Source organism: Athene cunicularia, assembly GCF_003259725.1.
Source record: "Athene cunicularia isolate RWA chromosome 1 unlocalized genomic scaffold, athCun1 chr1_part2, whole genome shotgun sequence".
NCBI lineage: Eukaryota > Metazoa > Chordata > Aves > Strigiformes > Strigidae > Athene > Athene cunicularia.
Genome location: NW_020799092.1, coordinates 79,921,827 through 79,937,329, shown reverse-complemented (window position 1 = coordinate 79,937,329; position 15,503 = coordinate 79,921,827). Strand labels below are relative to the sequence as shown.

The window sequence follows — 15,503 nt, the reverse complement described above, 5'->3', positions numbered from 1 at the left end:
CCCCCCCCCAGTCTAATGCAAATTATTGTATGCTACTTGAGCGCTTGTCATTTATATTGTTGGCTGCTCCTTCTAAATTAAGAGTGATAGCTTTGATATTTTGTCTTCACTCTGCCGTTCAACTTAAATGGCTACGTCGATATTTGTTTTCTGTGTGATGTATGGAATTTAGCCATGGACTAAACTGGAGTGTTTATTAAACAGAAAGAATAAATTGAGGGTTTGCATATTGTAATATTTGCATATTAGGCATCTTAAGTTGGAATGTGAGCAGGAGAAGTGTTTTGTTGCAGATCCATAATGTGTTTATAAGCCCACAGCTTGATGTTGTGAAGGTACCAGGTTGGCGACGTCTGCTTTGTGATTCAATATTTATGACTCTTAATGTGCACTTAGGAATTTTCCTTGTGACATCTTCATTAACTTTAATGTCTACAAAGCTGCGGCTGCCCTGCCAGCTACCGAGACAGATGATGGGTTTGAAGACAGCCCTTAGGTACGTTGTCCCAAGTGAGCTGGATAATGTTCATACTTAATGTGCCCAGGGACATCAGAACTGCCTTCTTGGATCAGATCGATGATGGGTTGAATGCCCTGATCCTTTGTTGTCAATACCAAATGCTGTAGAGGTGAATGCTAGAAATTCTGCAGTGAGTAGTTGTGAACTAGTTTTTCCAGCAAAAACAGAAGGTATCTTGTTTCTGGCAGTGGTTGGCACATACCTTGAAGCTGTGTCCTCCGACTCCACTTTATATATCACGCAGCCTGTTTGTGTTCTTTAGTCTCCCCCCTCCCTCCTCTCCACCTTGATTTTATGTGTTTTTCACTTCAGCAAAAAGACTTGACAATATATTACCCACTGTGCGTTTCAGATATTGCAAAAATAAAAATCTTTTAAATCCTGCCGTATCAGTTTTGTTGTGAGCCTTTTTAACAATGTGTGATGGAAGAATGAATGGAAGCCCAGAGCTGCGTATTTTACGTTATTATATTCTGTAACGTGTCTCTTCTCTGTGTTGAGCCATTTCAGGTTTTCTTTCCATTATTTTTATGTGCTTTCCCAAAGGGAAAGAGTTGTGTGGCAGTGCCATGCATTCACCAGTTGTCTTCTGATAACTTCTGCTTTATTAATTGATTTCAGCCAAATCTAACGCAGGTGGGGCTGGAAGACTCAAGGCTCTGATGTTTTACAGGTTTTGATAAATCAAGGGCTGGATAGAAAAGAGACAGTAAGACAAATGCCTTTACGGGGAGAAGCTCTTCCGCTGCCTGGACTGTTTTGGCAAAGATTTACCACTCCATGCGTACGCTGTGGCTGGCAGATTGGCACGTGTTCTTCAGAAGCAAGACAGCCTGTGCTGTGTATTGCCAAGCTAAGCTAGGAGACAGGAGAAAGATGAAGTTTGGGGACTGGAGAGGTGCTCAAGGAAGACAGTGTGGCAGGGATAAGAGACATCAGCTTGATTTGAGGGGGCAGGCAATTGTGCAACATGGATCTGTGAGCAACCAGTGTATGTTAGTGCTTCTGACGGGAAAAAAAAACCCAAACCAACCCAAAACTTCTCACTTAGTCTATGCTTTGCTTCAAAGACTAAATTTTCTAATGTTTCCGCTTTGCCTTAGAAGAAAGAAAATGTTAACATAAACTATTGGACAAAAAGTTTTGGAGAGCTTTTCAAAGTGATTATTGTGTTAAGCCCATACATTTTGGTGGAACTGAAATAGATTTCAGCAAAGCTTATCCTTGGCTTGTGTGGAAAGACTGATAAAACACTGTGGTTAAGGAAGTGTGGAAGTGCATCATCTTACATCTATTTTTCATATTCTTTCTATCTTCGATATTTATGTTGGACCTTCTCTTCCCCTTCTACCTTTTTTCACTCTCATGCCCAGCTGGCCGTTAAACATGGCCATAAAACATTCAACAATTTTCTTTGTGTGATACTTAGGACTTACATGTGATTATGACCGATTTTAAAACCAAACAAACTAAGATAAAATCATGTTACACTTTCCAGTGTGTGTGACTATTAATTTTTCCAAACTGAATTTGTATACCATTGTGCTGCTCAGCTTGCTTGGCCTTTTAAAGTCTTCTAGTCTTAGAAAGTCTTGATTAAAATGATTTTAGACTATTCATGTGTAGAGTTTCAAATCCCTCTTTAGCTTTCTTGTTGCTAGTGCTTTCTGCCCTCTGTGTTGTCTTAGGCTGTTTCTAATCCATGACAGTAATTTACCACTCATTTTATCGTTACACTTTCCTAACAGCCTGTACTTAGTGTCGATGTAAAAGATGAACCGAATTGCATCTGTAGCTTCTTGTTTTCTGTCTTGTTGATGCATTCAGGCACTAATGTGAAGGTTGCGTGTTCTGGTTTTGTGTATCTTACCCTGTGTTCGTCCTCTGCATTGCACCCAAGCCATGTACTTAATTTAAATTTCAGTTGTCTTTCCTCATGACTAGTTTATTTGAAACTGAAATAGCCAGCGTGGCCCCAAACGCATTGCAGAGCTCCTTGGGCAAAGGACTGGTGGCCTGAACTTGAGAGGAGAGGCTGAGGGACCTGGACTTGTTAGGCTTAGAACCACCCTTCAGCAAGGAAGTTCTTGAGAAGACAGAACCAGTCTCTTCATGGTGGTGCCTGGCAGGAAGACAATAAACACGAGGCACATATGGAAATGAGTGCTTTTGACCTTTAAGGAGAAGCTTTTTCGCCACCAGGTCAGTCAGGCATTGAAGCATGTTGCCCAGAAGCACTGTGCTACTTCCATCCTTGGGGGGTATTTTCTGTAAAAGCAAATTTTTATTTCCTTAAGGAAGATGGTCACGTGTCACATGGCCTGGAGGACTTCTCTGTGATTCTGTTGTGGCCTCTGAGAAGTTCCTCTCTGAAGGATGTCCTGTTCACTGGACATATATATTTTTATTTTTTAATAGTAAAGCTGAATGAAAAGGAAAAGTGGAATTGGTTTCTCTTTTTTTTTTTTTTTTTTTTTTTTTTTTTTTTTTTTTTTTTTCTGGTAAATCTTTCTCTGAATATTATTTAGCTAAGTATTTTCTAAAAGGTGTTTGATTGTATCCTACCTAAGTGTCTCTTCATTAATAACTTAATGCATCTGCCCTTTCAAGAGGATTTAGTTAACGTGCCTGATAATAAATGCTGTTTCCATTACTGATTTTTTTTTTTTTTTTTTGAAAAGGCAGGACTAATGGGCAGATTCCCAGCTCTGCAGGCTAGAGGCTATTTGATTAATTTGTCCATATTGTATTCCTGATTTCTCAGGCTAACCTTTTTGAGGCTGCAGGTGTCTGCTTTACCTAATGTGTGTTGTTTGCAGCTTTGGATGCCTCCTTTGTGCTGCAATCTTAGTATAATGCTGAATGCTTTTTCTGTGTAGCAACTGCTTAAGGGTGAGAGGAAAAAGGTACCGATTTAGATCTTGTGTCTAGCAAGGGCAGAGGACTTGGAGAAAAATATTACGAGAGTAGCTGAGCTGTACATACCCTGGTGCACCAACCTACACAAGACCTAGGAGATAAAATTGCTGATTGCTTCTCAAGTATTGTTGTCATCATATGGAGCTCTTGGCTTTGGTCTGGTACTGCTAGTAGCTGGCCTTTGAAGTTCAAGATGAAGTGCATATTATATTTCTGAAACCTCAGTAACTGTTGGTAAGTGCGTAAGCTCTTCAGCACACTTAGCTCTTCTGTCCTCACTAGTTGTCCCTGTAATTATTCAAAGTATTTTAGACCCTGGGAAACCTGTCAGGTTGTATACTTACTCTTTTGATTTTGAAGCACAAGTGGAGTATTGGTTATAAGGGTTAAACAGATGGCTTTGCACACTCTGTTTGGTGTTTTTTTTTTTTTTTTTTTTTTTTTTTTTTTTTAACAACAGTCAAGTTGGTCTTTACCTGGATTACAGAAAACAGTATTGTATCTCTACGAGCGGCTGCCTAAACCATTTTTGTAGGTTTTGTGGCCTTTTAAAAGGTGGCAGAATAAGCCTCCTTCAGGTTTGCAAAAGAGTGTTGGATGAATAGAAATGTCAGAATGTCTTCCTTGTCTGGGAGAGGCTGAATGGAAAAGTGTTGAAACATGGCAATGAGGAGAATGCTCTTATGCTGCCAGGACTGCCAGCCTGCTCTTCTTTGGAAAACAAAACCCCTGCCTTGGTGAGAGGTACTCTCACACTCTTTCATACCCTTTCACTCTGCACATCCATCTGAAGGTATAACATCAACTGGAATGATTTGGTAGAAAACTTGAGTCAATGTGCTGTAAGTTTTATTCTGGAAGTTGCCTCTCCTATTCATTGGGCATGGTTGTGGGTTTTGGCCAATACATCTGTACTGAACATAATTTATAGTTTCTTCAGATCTCATCTTTGGCTGTTTTGTTCTTTCTTCCATGCTCTTAGAGCTTTGCTGTAAATTCAGCTTCTTTCACATTTAACTATTGTGCGTGTGGAGGGGATGTAAACGGAACCAAATGTGTGAATTATTATCCTGTGCTTGCAGTAAGTGAAAATGGTTTATATAATAATAATTGGATAACATATTTGTACTCTTTTTAAAGTTAGAATCTGTGCATAAAGGGGAAGAAATGTGTCCTGTATTTGTGCTGTAATACTGGACATAAATGACCATATCTTTCAAAATTCTCCAAAAGAGTTAGTGCACAAATAAGGTTAGGTTACTACATACCAGAGGCCATCAAAATGGCAAAATGTCTTTGTCCGTTGACAGTCACTGCTTAGTCCGCTAAGATGCGGGCAAGGGCTCTCTGTTTTTTATCCTGTAGTGGTATTCTTTGTCGAGTTGTTAAGGAGAGCAGTCTGGTCACTCTCTGAAGCGTTGTGCAACCTGCTGCTAGATCTGAGCATGGTAATGAGCCCATTGGTAATGCAGCTGGTGGCACTCCATTTCCATTATCCTGAGGAGAATACTGCTTATCAGACACCTATCAGCATCCACCCTTCACATGCTAAGAGGACAGAGAAGAGTTATTTCTGGCTGTAGCACTATGGCTTTTTGAGTACAGTTCCCATTACTGACCATCTATCTAAATTGTCTTGTGATGTGAGCTGTGCATTAGCACATTCAGACTTGGGAAATGGTGGAGCTGCATTCATTTTACGCTCTTGGAGGAGCATAAGAAAGCACTGGGATGCAAGTGTGACCCTTGTAAATGTACTTGCCTGAAAATCTCCCAAATTTGTCTGCTCTGGGATGCACTTACTATGAAGTTGACACTGATTTCAGTATCTGAAGAACAGAGGGGTGTGATGGTGGGAATGGCTGCATAATTTCTGGCAACTGCTGTATGATGATTGTCTCTGGATCATGCTTATTTTAGCAGTCTTGCACCCAACAGGTTCTCAAATTCTTCAGAAGTTTAATGTTTTTAATGCCCTACAGTCTGAGCAGAAATTTCCATCAGAGAGAAATATTACTGCTTTTATCTAGAAACAGTTCTTTTTTTTTTTTTTCCCTCTGATCCTCTAATAAGTTAACTTTTTAAAAAATGCTTCTTTCCCTAAAACAAATCTCTCCTACATGTAGAACTGCATTTTTTTTACTGAAACATCATAAAGTTCCCATTTGGGAACTACCCAATTACATCTTGCAATAATTCTATTGAATGATCTATAGCTCCACTTTTATTCCCTATTAGTATTTGGCTGATCGATGGGTAACCTAATTGATTGTTAAGGTCAGATGTCTTTATTGGCTAATGCCTGAATCTTTTCTCATTACAACTTAAAAAACTGTTCTATGGTCTGTTAGAGTTTTGCACACCAGAACAATAACTTCATGATGTAGATGCTGGTGAACTTGCACGATGTTTTGTGTATTCTCGGGTCCAGCATTAAAAGGACATGAGATACTGAGGTATCTTAGTTGAGCAGAACTGCAGTAAGAAAACAGTTGATCATGGGTTTTCAGATTGTTCTGTGAATAAGGTAGCTGTGATGTGAAATAAATTCTTTGCTTTTATGACAGCTTAATCATTTCTAAGCGTACAAATGCAGAACCTTAACTGCTTTCATTCTGGCTTGTGATGCTTACTGAGGTGTGAGGGAGATTAATGTGTGCTGCAGTACAGAAACAGGATTCTTGTGATTGCCTGATACTGTGCTAAACTTTTCTCTCTTCTGGTGATACAGTTTACTCTGATCTTTGTTTGGAAATTCAGTATCTTCTCAAATGGAGATACCCTTGTGTTGCCTCAGAGGAGAAAAGAGTGGAGCAGTGTGGGTAGTGCCAATAAAATGGGGTTTTGCTTTTTCATCCAGGGTTTGTGATAGTAATCTGTTACAAGATTCAGATTTACCTCTGAATATTCACGTATGTTAGTATATTTTTAGGCTGGGGTCTCATTTGCCATTCACAAGTGTTCCCCTGCTTTTCCCCAATGCAATTCTGTTTCTGTCATCTCAGCATTTGCTGCAGCTGGCAGGATGGGTATCGATTCATTCTGCTTTACTTAAGATGCTTATAACTGAATTAGTTGGCCGGGACTCCCATATAGTTGATGAAGCTGCTTCATTCATTCATAAAATTCACTATTTTAAAAGTCTACTTTAGGATGAGAAGAATTGCACATTGGCCTCTAATAAATGTAATGAGAACGTGGGCTAATGATGTTGGATAATATGTGCAGATAAATCCAACTCCTGGAGATGAGGTCACCGAGATACATGGCTCTTTGTTACTGATTTTTTGTGTGTGTGTTATTTTTTTTAAATTCTGATTGCTGCCTAATGTAAAACAAATGACTGGTTCCACAAAGGGGATACTCAAATTGAAGGTTGTCTTAGTTTTTTCTTCTAATCACTAGGCATCCACTGAGTCACTTTAGCTTTGTCAAAAAAGAGGAAAAAGAGGGGAGGGAAAAAAAAAAAAAAGAGGGTTTATCTGCTTTAATTAGATGGTAGCTTGTTGTTTTAAGCACTTTACTGGAGTATATATGGTATGTAGACTCAAACTGGACAATTTTAGGAGGATCAAAACTCCCCGTGTTCCACTTTCTGGACAGATGTTGTAACTACCGACTACTAGGAGAAAGGAGACTTTTCCCCTTCTGCCCCAGTATCTCCACAGGTTTCTGACTGCTGCCAGTTGTTGACTGCTGTCTGTGTGCATAAACACTTCTTAGAAATGCAACCTCTAAGGAGACTGCTTGTTGCCTCGCAATTGCTTCATGTCTTATGTTGCCTGGAAATGTAGTTCTTTGGTTTTTAGCTGCTTAAGCAAGTGGTTTTGTTACTGCTCCTGAGGGCAGATGGGGGGGTTCTATCACCTTCTTGAGTTTAACATGTTTATTATGCTTAAGTGATAGGCTTTTTGGAGTGAGATTATATGTCTTTTAGCTCTGTGGTTCTGTAGAGTGGAATCGGAGCCAGATGCTTCATATAAATAAGGGAATTATCTGTATGTGTAGACTGGAACTATGGAGTGTTGTGGAGTTACAGATGTACAGCTCAGCTAGGGCAGGTACACCTCGATTCCAGGCAAGCAGGTCTAGATTAATATTTATATTGGAATAGCCCTGGAGATAATGATCTCATTTTTAAGCTCTTTCTACAGCTGCACTTTATAGTTGTCTTTTCTTCCTGTAGTAAAACTTACTGACTGTCACAAATCAACATTGCACAAAGTTACCAGCGGGTTTAACTTCTAGTTATACAGCTGAATCTGGTATAACTTTTGGTTACCAAGCTACTACATTTTCCCAAATTGCTACCAAATTTCCCCAAATCTACCCATTTCCCAAAGGGAAAACATTACTTTGGATTTTTTTTGTTTAATTCCTGCTACGTATATGTCAAGTTAGATAAAGCTAGACCGTACAAAACTGTCTCCAAATTTGGATTTTCTTGTGTATTTTTTAGGGTGAAACAACCTTTTTAGTATGGTTTCTTCTGGGAGTCTACTGAAACCTGTTTTATTGGCACAACTTCTATTGAAGGGAGTTACAATGAACTACTTACGATCTGCTTGGGCCAGATTTTTCAGAAGCATGTGGAGATAGTTAATATTGAATGGTATCAGTGTAGTAACTTGTATGACTGAGTCCTTCAATATCAAAGAGTTGGGAATGTACTTGTTTTGTGTTTTAAAACCTCATTAAATGGATATTGGTAGTCTTAGAGATGTCTTTTAGGCTTGTAGGATTAGTGGCTCTCATACTTTTTTTGACCTTTGTGTGGAAGAATTTATTCATACAATTGAAGTTGCTTCCTTGTTTTTTCAACTCTTAACCAGATTTTCTAGTGCTCCACCTGACATCAGCTAAGTGAAGAAAATATTCTTTCCATGTCTGCTTCTTTAAACAGGATTGAGAGAATCTGAGGCAAAATATTTTTCTAATAAAAGAAGGTGGACGTATGGCTATCTAGGATGTTGTAAATCCTTTGTTGGGTAAAACGTGCATCTGAAAAGACTTGATTCATTACATGGAAAGATGTTTCCCTTGCTTCCATCTGAAAGAAAGCAACACTTTATTACTTTACTATTTAGGTTTTTACTTTATAAAGGCATATTTCTTAAGAAAAATGTATTTAATTTAACACAGACTGTATGGTTTTAAATTTTCAAAGGATTCCACTAATTGAAAAGTTGTTTAATAAGAGTAATTTTTAAAGGCTCTGTAGTGTTGTATGCTAAAATTGAAAGGTGCTTAAACCACAAGAAAGCACTCCAGCTGCTTTATAGAAAAAATAAAATAAATAGAGCACTGTATTATGCAGTTGTTTCTGTAATTAGGAATATATTGTGTGCTGTTAACGTTTCATTCAATTTTCTTTTAATTGTAGCTAATGATGAAGAACTAAAGAAAAGAATAGCTGAGGAACTGGCGTTAGAACGAGCCAGGAGAGACTCTGAAGCTCAGAAGAGAAGGTTGGTTTGTTAATAACAATATTTAAACCAAACATACTTAATGCTTTTGTTACTGTTATTTATCTACTTATTATAAGCAGTTGAATTTTGTACCCCAAGACAAAATGGTAAGTAAGATCTTTAGGTGATATAGCAAGTTTTGATATTAAATACATGTTAAAACAACAAATTAATTGTAATTTCCTTGTAAGAGCTGATTTAAAATGTTGATCTAAATCCCTTTTGACCTCTTGAGCCTGACTTTTTTGCAGGCTTTTAAGCTCAGTCTTTGTTGATTTCTCTTGAGTCCAAGTACTCACTTTGTGGTGTAGAGATAGAAATAGCTTGAGAGCAATCCAGAGGTGGATTACTTATAACCCCTCTGTAAACTTTAACAGCAGTAGAAATGGTAATTCTTGTTGTTCTGTGAATTCTAGATATTTCTGTGAGCTGCAGTAGTGTTTTGAAGATACAAAATACTGTATTAAACCAGTTTACTAGTAGAAAACCCTTTTGATACCCTTTTTGTATATTAAAAGTACTTTCTTATGCGTGTTTTTTTAAGAGATTCTATTTACTGTGAAGGACTGGGTAGACTCATACAGCATGCAGCAGCAGACTTTGGATGCAGCATTCTTAAAATATACTTTGCAGTGGTTAGCATGGTACTGTGGGATTATTAGCAATTAAAAAAAAATCCTGTTAGAAGTTGAAATAGAATTTGACTGTATGGTGAACATGTATGGTGTGTTGTGTGTTCATTCATACTTCCTTTCAGTGATTTTCCTAAATAGATAATATGACACACTGAATATAAATATTAACCTACACATTGTTCTCCATTCTGAGAATGGGAAGAAAAGCTCATTATGATGGATTAAAAAAATTAGAATGTAATTAGTACTACTTAAACTGTCTGCATATATATCAATTGTTGCCCACACATCAGTATATTATTATTTAATTGAGTTAGGTTGATGGAGTATATAATTAGGTAGAACTATATAAATGTCCCAGAAAAAAAAAAACAAACAGGCTTTTTTTTTTGAATCAGCAATAAAGGAAATCAATATGTTACAGTGAAGTCTCGCCACTTTTGAGCTGGGCTTTGACAGGAAAACTTGCGTTACGTTTGAGCTTAATGTTGACTGCTCAAGAGTTCAGCTAAATGTGATTACAATATGGAAATGTTTGTTTTGTAACTTCAGTATTTTTGTCATTTGACACTTTTCAGTAACTTTCATTAAGTATTCCGTAATTCAGTTTCCGTGGGTTGTGCACTGGTTTGTGAAAGGTAGGGAGCAGATTGGCTTGTCATATACCTGATTTTATATTTTGTCAGGAATAATGCTGGCAGTCTTCCCTTTATTTGACTAAGGATTAGCAGGGAAGTTGTTACATATTAAAAGGATCCTGTAAAATCTTTTTGTTGTCTTAAAATTAGCTTGAAGAATCTGCGCTTTAGAAATGTAAGCTATCAAATAAAAAAAGAATAACATTACAAATATCAAGTCTTGTTAGCAGCTTTAATCCTCTTCTAGTTTTGATTTTTTTTTGTTTAGCAGTAAGCAAGGATTTTTTTATTATACTTTTTACAATTATATATACAATTATAAAATGTATTTTAACCAGAGTGTAGAGGCTCTTTTCCTGTTGGATGAAACAACTTTAAAATATGCAGATGCTTACTTAGCTATTGCTTAAGGTCTTTATGGGCTGAATTCTGGTTGAAGTCTGTGGTTTGAAAACGTTGAAGGAGCGCTGTAGCAGATGTGGAGCTGTTCGCCTCTGGATCACGTTCTTCTGCGAATGAAGTGAACATGGCTCTGTTGATCACTTCAGCAGTAGATTTATGCTGTTCAGGTTCAGCACACCTACCCCTCTTGTTTTATTCTAGTTGAGAAAGCAATCTCTCCACAGTGCGGGGGTACGAGAAATGTTTGCGCAATGTTCTTTTTCAAGTCAGAATCCATACTTTCAGGCAGAAAAAATGCAGTTTTCTGTACAAGCTCCCGCGCCAGTCTTCTAGACACTCCTGCACTTATAGAATTGGTATAATTTTTCATCATTACTGGACTTCAGTTTTCAAGCAAGCATGTACTTAAGAGCTAGATGTGCGTTGTTTAGATAAAGTATTTTGTCTTGCATATCTGTCTAGTACAGACTGTTCTAGGTAATATAAACAGGAAAAGGAAAAGATTCCTCTCAGCTATAGTTATTTGTAATAAACATTCAAACACATTGATGCAGTGTTGGAAAACAGAACAAAACCTAAATTCCCAGCTATTCTATGCTTAAAACGAAAGTCTAACGGAAGGAAACTGTTAACAGGGAACAGTTTATAGTATTCATATGTCAATAACTGCACAGTGTAATGCAGGTTTCATCGTGTATATGGAGGGATGCAGTATACAAACGCACTGGCAGTGGCCAAGGCCAGTTGGACTGAAGTGTGATGGTGCCTCATGGCTCTGCAGAGCCACAAGCAGAGCTGTGATCACTGGCTGACCCCCTCAAGATAAAACTTTCAACTTTTATCTAGGAGAAACAAGTTTACACTCCTTTTTTTTGAGAGGTATGGTAGGGGCATAAGCCCACCATTAGTGAATTTAACTGGTAACCTGGTATTAAAATCTACTTGACCTTGTACTTCTGATCTCTTAACAATTTAAGTTGATAACCCACTACTGCTCTTTGTTGACAGTCTTTTAAAACACATGCTGATGGTATGCGACACAAAATTATAGTCCTTCTCTTCCTGCATTCACTTCAGGAGATTTTTTTTACCATAGATGGTGTATTTTGCATGTGCACATTTTCATTCCTTTCTCAAAAACATTGTTTTTTCCAATCTTTAAGTGAAACAACCTTTAAAGGTATAAATATCTGAAACCTGCAACTGTTGTGTCTGATTCCAACTGTGTAATAGCTAATTTCAGTACTGTTTCTCTGTGCAGTGTATGGCCACATTTTGATCAGATTGTGAGAGTATTTTACTCATTTCAGACTGCGAAGGAGATTTTAATTTTAACTTGCTATATAATTATGCACACATACATACACAGTACAGATGGACAACTCTTACTATATAAAGTTAAGATCCGTGCTTATTTCTGGGCTTAAAGCTAAAGGCTGACTCTTCAAATTGTATTTTAATGCTGTCAGTGCACTCACAATACACAAATTACACAGCTCTTGTTTAACGGGACTTGGAATAGTTATAGATAAAGTATTGATTTAGACTCAGCCTTAGAACACGTGTCCAAAATGGTATGCCCGCTCATCTCTCATATTATTTCAGTATTCTTCTTCACATATGTTCATCTCTTTCTTTTGATTTTGATGTGTGTGTGTGATTGAACAGGATTACAAAACCTATAGGTTTCTTTCCTGAGAATATGAATCTTGCCTAAACTTCTGGCTCTATAAGAGTAGGATAAAAACCAGGCAGCTTCTTGGGAACTTAAATTTCCTCACAAACACTGATGTACCTTTACAGGATTTTCATCCCCCAGAATTTGAAAGTCCATATAGAGGTTGTGGAAGCATTGTAAGTTGATCCAAAGGTCGATAGCTATTCATGAGAATATGTGTGGCTTCTCGTCCATTGATGGAAATCTGAACTTTACCAGTGGCTGGACTCCTCCCTGTTTGACTGTCCCGGGCCAGGACACAGCCTCATCTCACTTTGTGTTTTTGCAGTCCAGCTAATTGACAAACAGTCCTGGAATTGCTTTAACAAAGCTGCCTTTTGATTGATTGTCCACTGGGAATACATCTACTTATTTGGATGGACTGGATGAGTGCACTCACTGTGGATAGAAGTCATCCTTCCTTTCCATCCTCTTAGAAGGAAGCAATGTTTATTCTCTCCGGAATGAGCTGAGCTGTATGTGAAGGAAGGATGTCTACTTGTCTTGTGTCTTATATTTTCTCATGTATCTGGTGGCTAGTGATGGACATGGGTTCTCTGAGTACGTTGGACCTTTAATCTGACCGGTGTAGGTGTTCTTACACTCTCCGATCAGTTGTGGAGAAGAAGAACGTGTTAACTCCATCTTGTGTTTTCTTAATAAAATCATGACCACAAACCCCACTGAAGAGCTAAAGGTGATTCTACTTTTTTGCCTTCTTTTACTCAGCCCAACTGTTGTTTATCACTTCAGTTTTTGAACATTTAAAATGTTTCATCTTAACTTTTCTAAAGGAAAATATTTTTAAGTTGATTATTACTTGATTGCAACAGAATTTGCAGTGACTGCATCAGTAGATATGACCAGTTAATGTGTCAGAGCTACAATCTCATGATAATACTCCAGCTAATGGACAGGTTGTAAGTCTGTCAGTATAATAGCAATTATAGCAATAATACTATTATTGTTACAGTTGGTAATACTAGGGAGCTGCTTTATTTTCTGAACAGAAGTAAGATGAAAGAGTACTGTACCCTTTCCTCCTGGAGAAAATACAGCTTTAGTATTCCTGTAGTCTGTTCTCTGTTTCATGTCTTTACCTACCGGTACCTCCCAAGAATATTCTTTATTCTTGTAGTGTTACAGAGAGACTCCACTCATTATAAGGTTTCGTATTTACTAAAAATGAAGTGTAAGTTTGTTGAACCATTAAGGTACAAAGCTCTCACATATCATTACTTTCAGCATCTTTCAAAGGTTTTCTGGGTGTGATTTTTGTTACTGCCTTTGGTCCCTTCAGGCCGACTGAAGAAGCAGAGTTTTGCCCCCAGTGAATTACGTGCCAGAATTGCTGTTCCACAACTCTGGAAGAAAAGACTTCTAACAATGAGACAATAGCACAAAACCCTGAATTTGATGATAGTGACAGGGAATAAATTATAACTGTTGATGTAGTTTCTTTTTTCACAAAGATCTTAACTTATTTTGCAGTGTCATAATAGAAAGACATGCAGAGTTTGTGAAACTAGTGATTTGCCCTGACATGAAATGATTCAAAATACGGCAATGAAAGTTCTGAATCCTTTAGCTGTTCGGATTTCCTCCTGAGGTATAGTCTTACAAATGTAGATCATTACACCGCGTCTTGTCACAGTGTTGAACTCTATTTTAATAATTTAGTGGATGTTGGTGGTGGAAGGGTGTGAAAGAGCTGTTCCTATTGAAGTCATTGGAAGCATTTCTTCCAGTGGCACAGAGGTGGCCCACACCCTGTCAGATGGTGCCATGGCTCATGAACTTCAGCAGTGAGAAGCTGCTTCTGGTCAGCAAGATGCATCTGCTCCATCGAGGTGTGCAGAGAAATCTGCACAACTCAGTGCACCCGGAGGTGTGTTTGGGGACAATGTGACAGTTGTAAACTAGCGCTGGGGATCACAAAATGCACTTTTGGAATAAAGAGAAGTGGTATGAGGCTAAAGGGGTTTATTGCTAAGAAATAAACTTTGATCATTTATAGTTTTTTTTTTTTTTCTTTTTTTCCCAGTTTTAACTGTGTCTGGCTTGAATTAGTTTGCCTCTTAACTCCCAGAACATGGTACTGAAACTGTTGTGCTGGTGGTCTGAATCTAAATATGTGGTAATAACTTCACTTTTGCCTTTTCTCTGCTTATTCAGCAAATATTTAACATCTTTCCTAATTTCCCAGGAAGTCAACGAGTAAAAAATTTTAATGTTATGGCTCTGGAGAACAGACATGGGGAAATTAGGTGATTTTCCCTCTCTTCCCATCTTTAATTTCTAAACGGAATGGAGCTTTGTCTACTACATACACTAACTTTGTTAGAGTCCACAATACTGTACTGACGTTGCTTGATAAATCTTTGTGTTTATAAAGAATTTGCATTATGAAAGGCACCCACAGAAGAAAAGATAGTTTGAAAAAGCAAAAGCGCACAACAACTTCTATCATCAACATAACGATAAAATTTTAGCTACTGTCAACCTCATCAGACTGCTGGATTCCTCCACTAAAATATATACAAAATAATACTTAAGGAGGAAATGAAGGATGTGATTTCCCATAGAAATTGAATGTTCATGAATGATTACTTACCTTTTTTTTTTTTTTTTTTTTTTCCCCCTTCCTTGAAAATCATGGAAATTTCAGTCTTATTTATTTTGCTAATCATTTAGCTTAGGCTAATTACATTTGTGGGTTTTCAGTCTCTTTTGCTTGGCAAGTGTTTCCTAGCTTCCACTTTCTTATATAATTTGGCACATGGCAAATATTAATTATATGTAGAACGAGGTAGTTTTTCAAGACGCTGTGGATGACAGTCCCTTCAGTATTGCAGAAAGTTTATTTTGTTCCAGTCTTCAATATATACGTGCATGTAATTTCGTCCGTATGTCACATATATGTCCCTGTGCAGTTTGCTGATGTGTGACTGTCCCAAGAGACCCAGGTGATTGTTTTCCCTATGCTTAGTTGCACTTGGATTTTTGTATATCATATCTCCTGTGATTCCAGCATTTGTTTCTTGGAGGAAAAGTACTACTATAAGTAGGAGTTTAATGGCAGGGAAAGGCTCGAAATAGTAGCCTTTTGTTTGGTTTGGTGGCCCTTCAGTAACTCTGTTACTAGGTTTTCTCTAAAATTGTTTAAGGCATGACAGAGGTAAAAAATTATCAGGACTAGTACTG

At 37.7% G+C, this 15,503-nt stretch overlaps 1 protein-coding gene across 4 annotated transcripts in view; it reads left to right on the top strand.

Annotated features, from left to right (window-relative positions):
• The window catches only part of CHCHD3 (coiled-coil-helix-coiled-coil-helix domain containing 3), a 168,708-nt gene that overhangs the window by 26,639 nt on the left and 126,566 nt on the right, over window positions 1-15,503 (top strand). For all 4 annotated transcript variants that reach the window (XM_026868499.1, XM_026868498.1, XM_026868497.1 and 1 more), the window contains exon 3: window positions 8,823-8,907. In XM_026868499.1, the coding sequence (XP_026724300.1) occupies window positions 8,823-8,907 (85 nt within the window). The remainder of the gene's footprint in view (window positions 1-8,822; window positions 8,908-15,503) is intronic.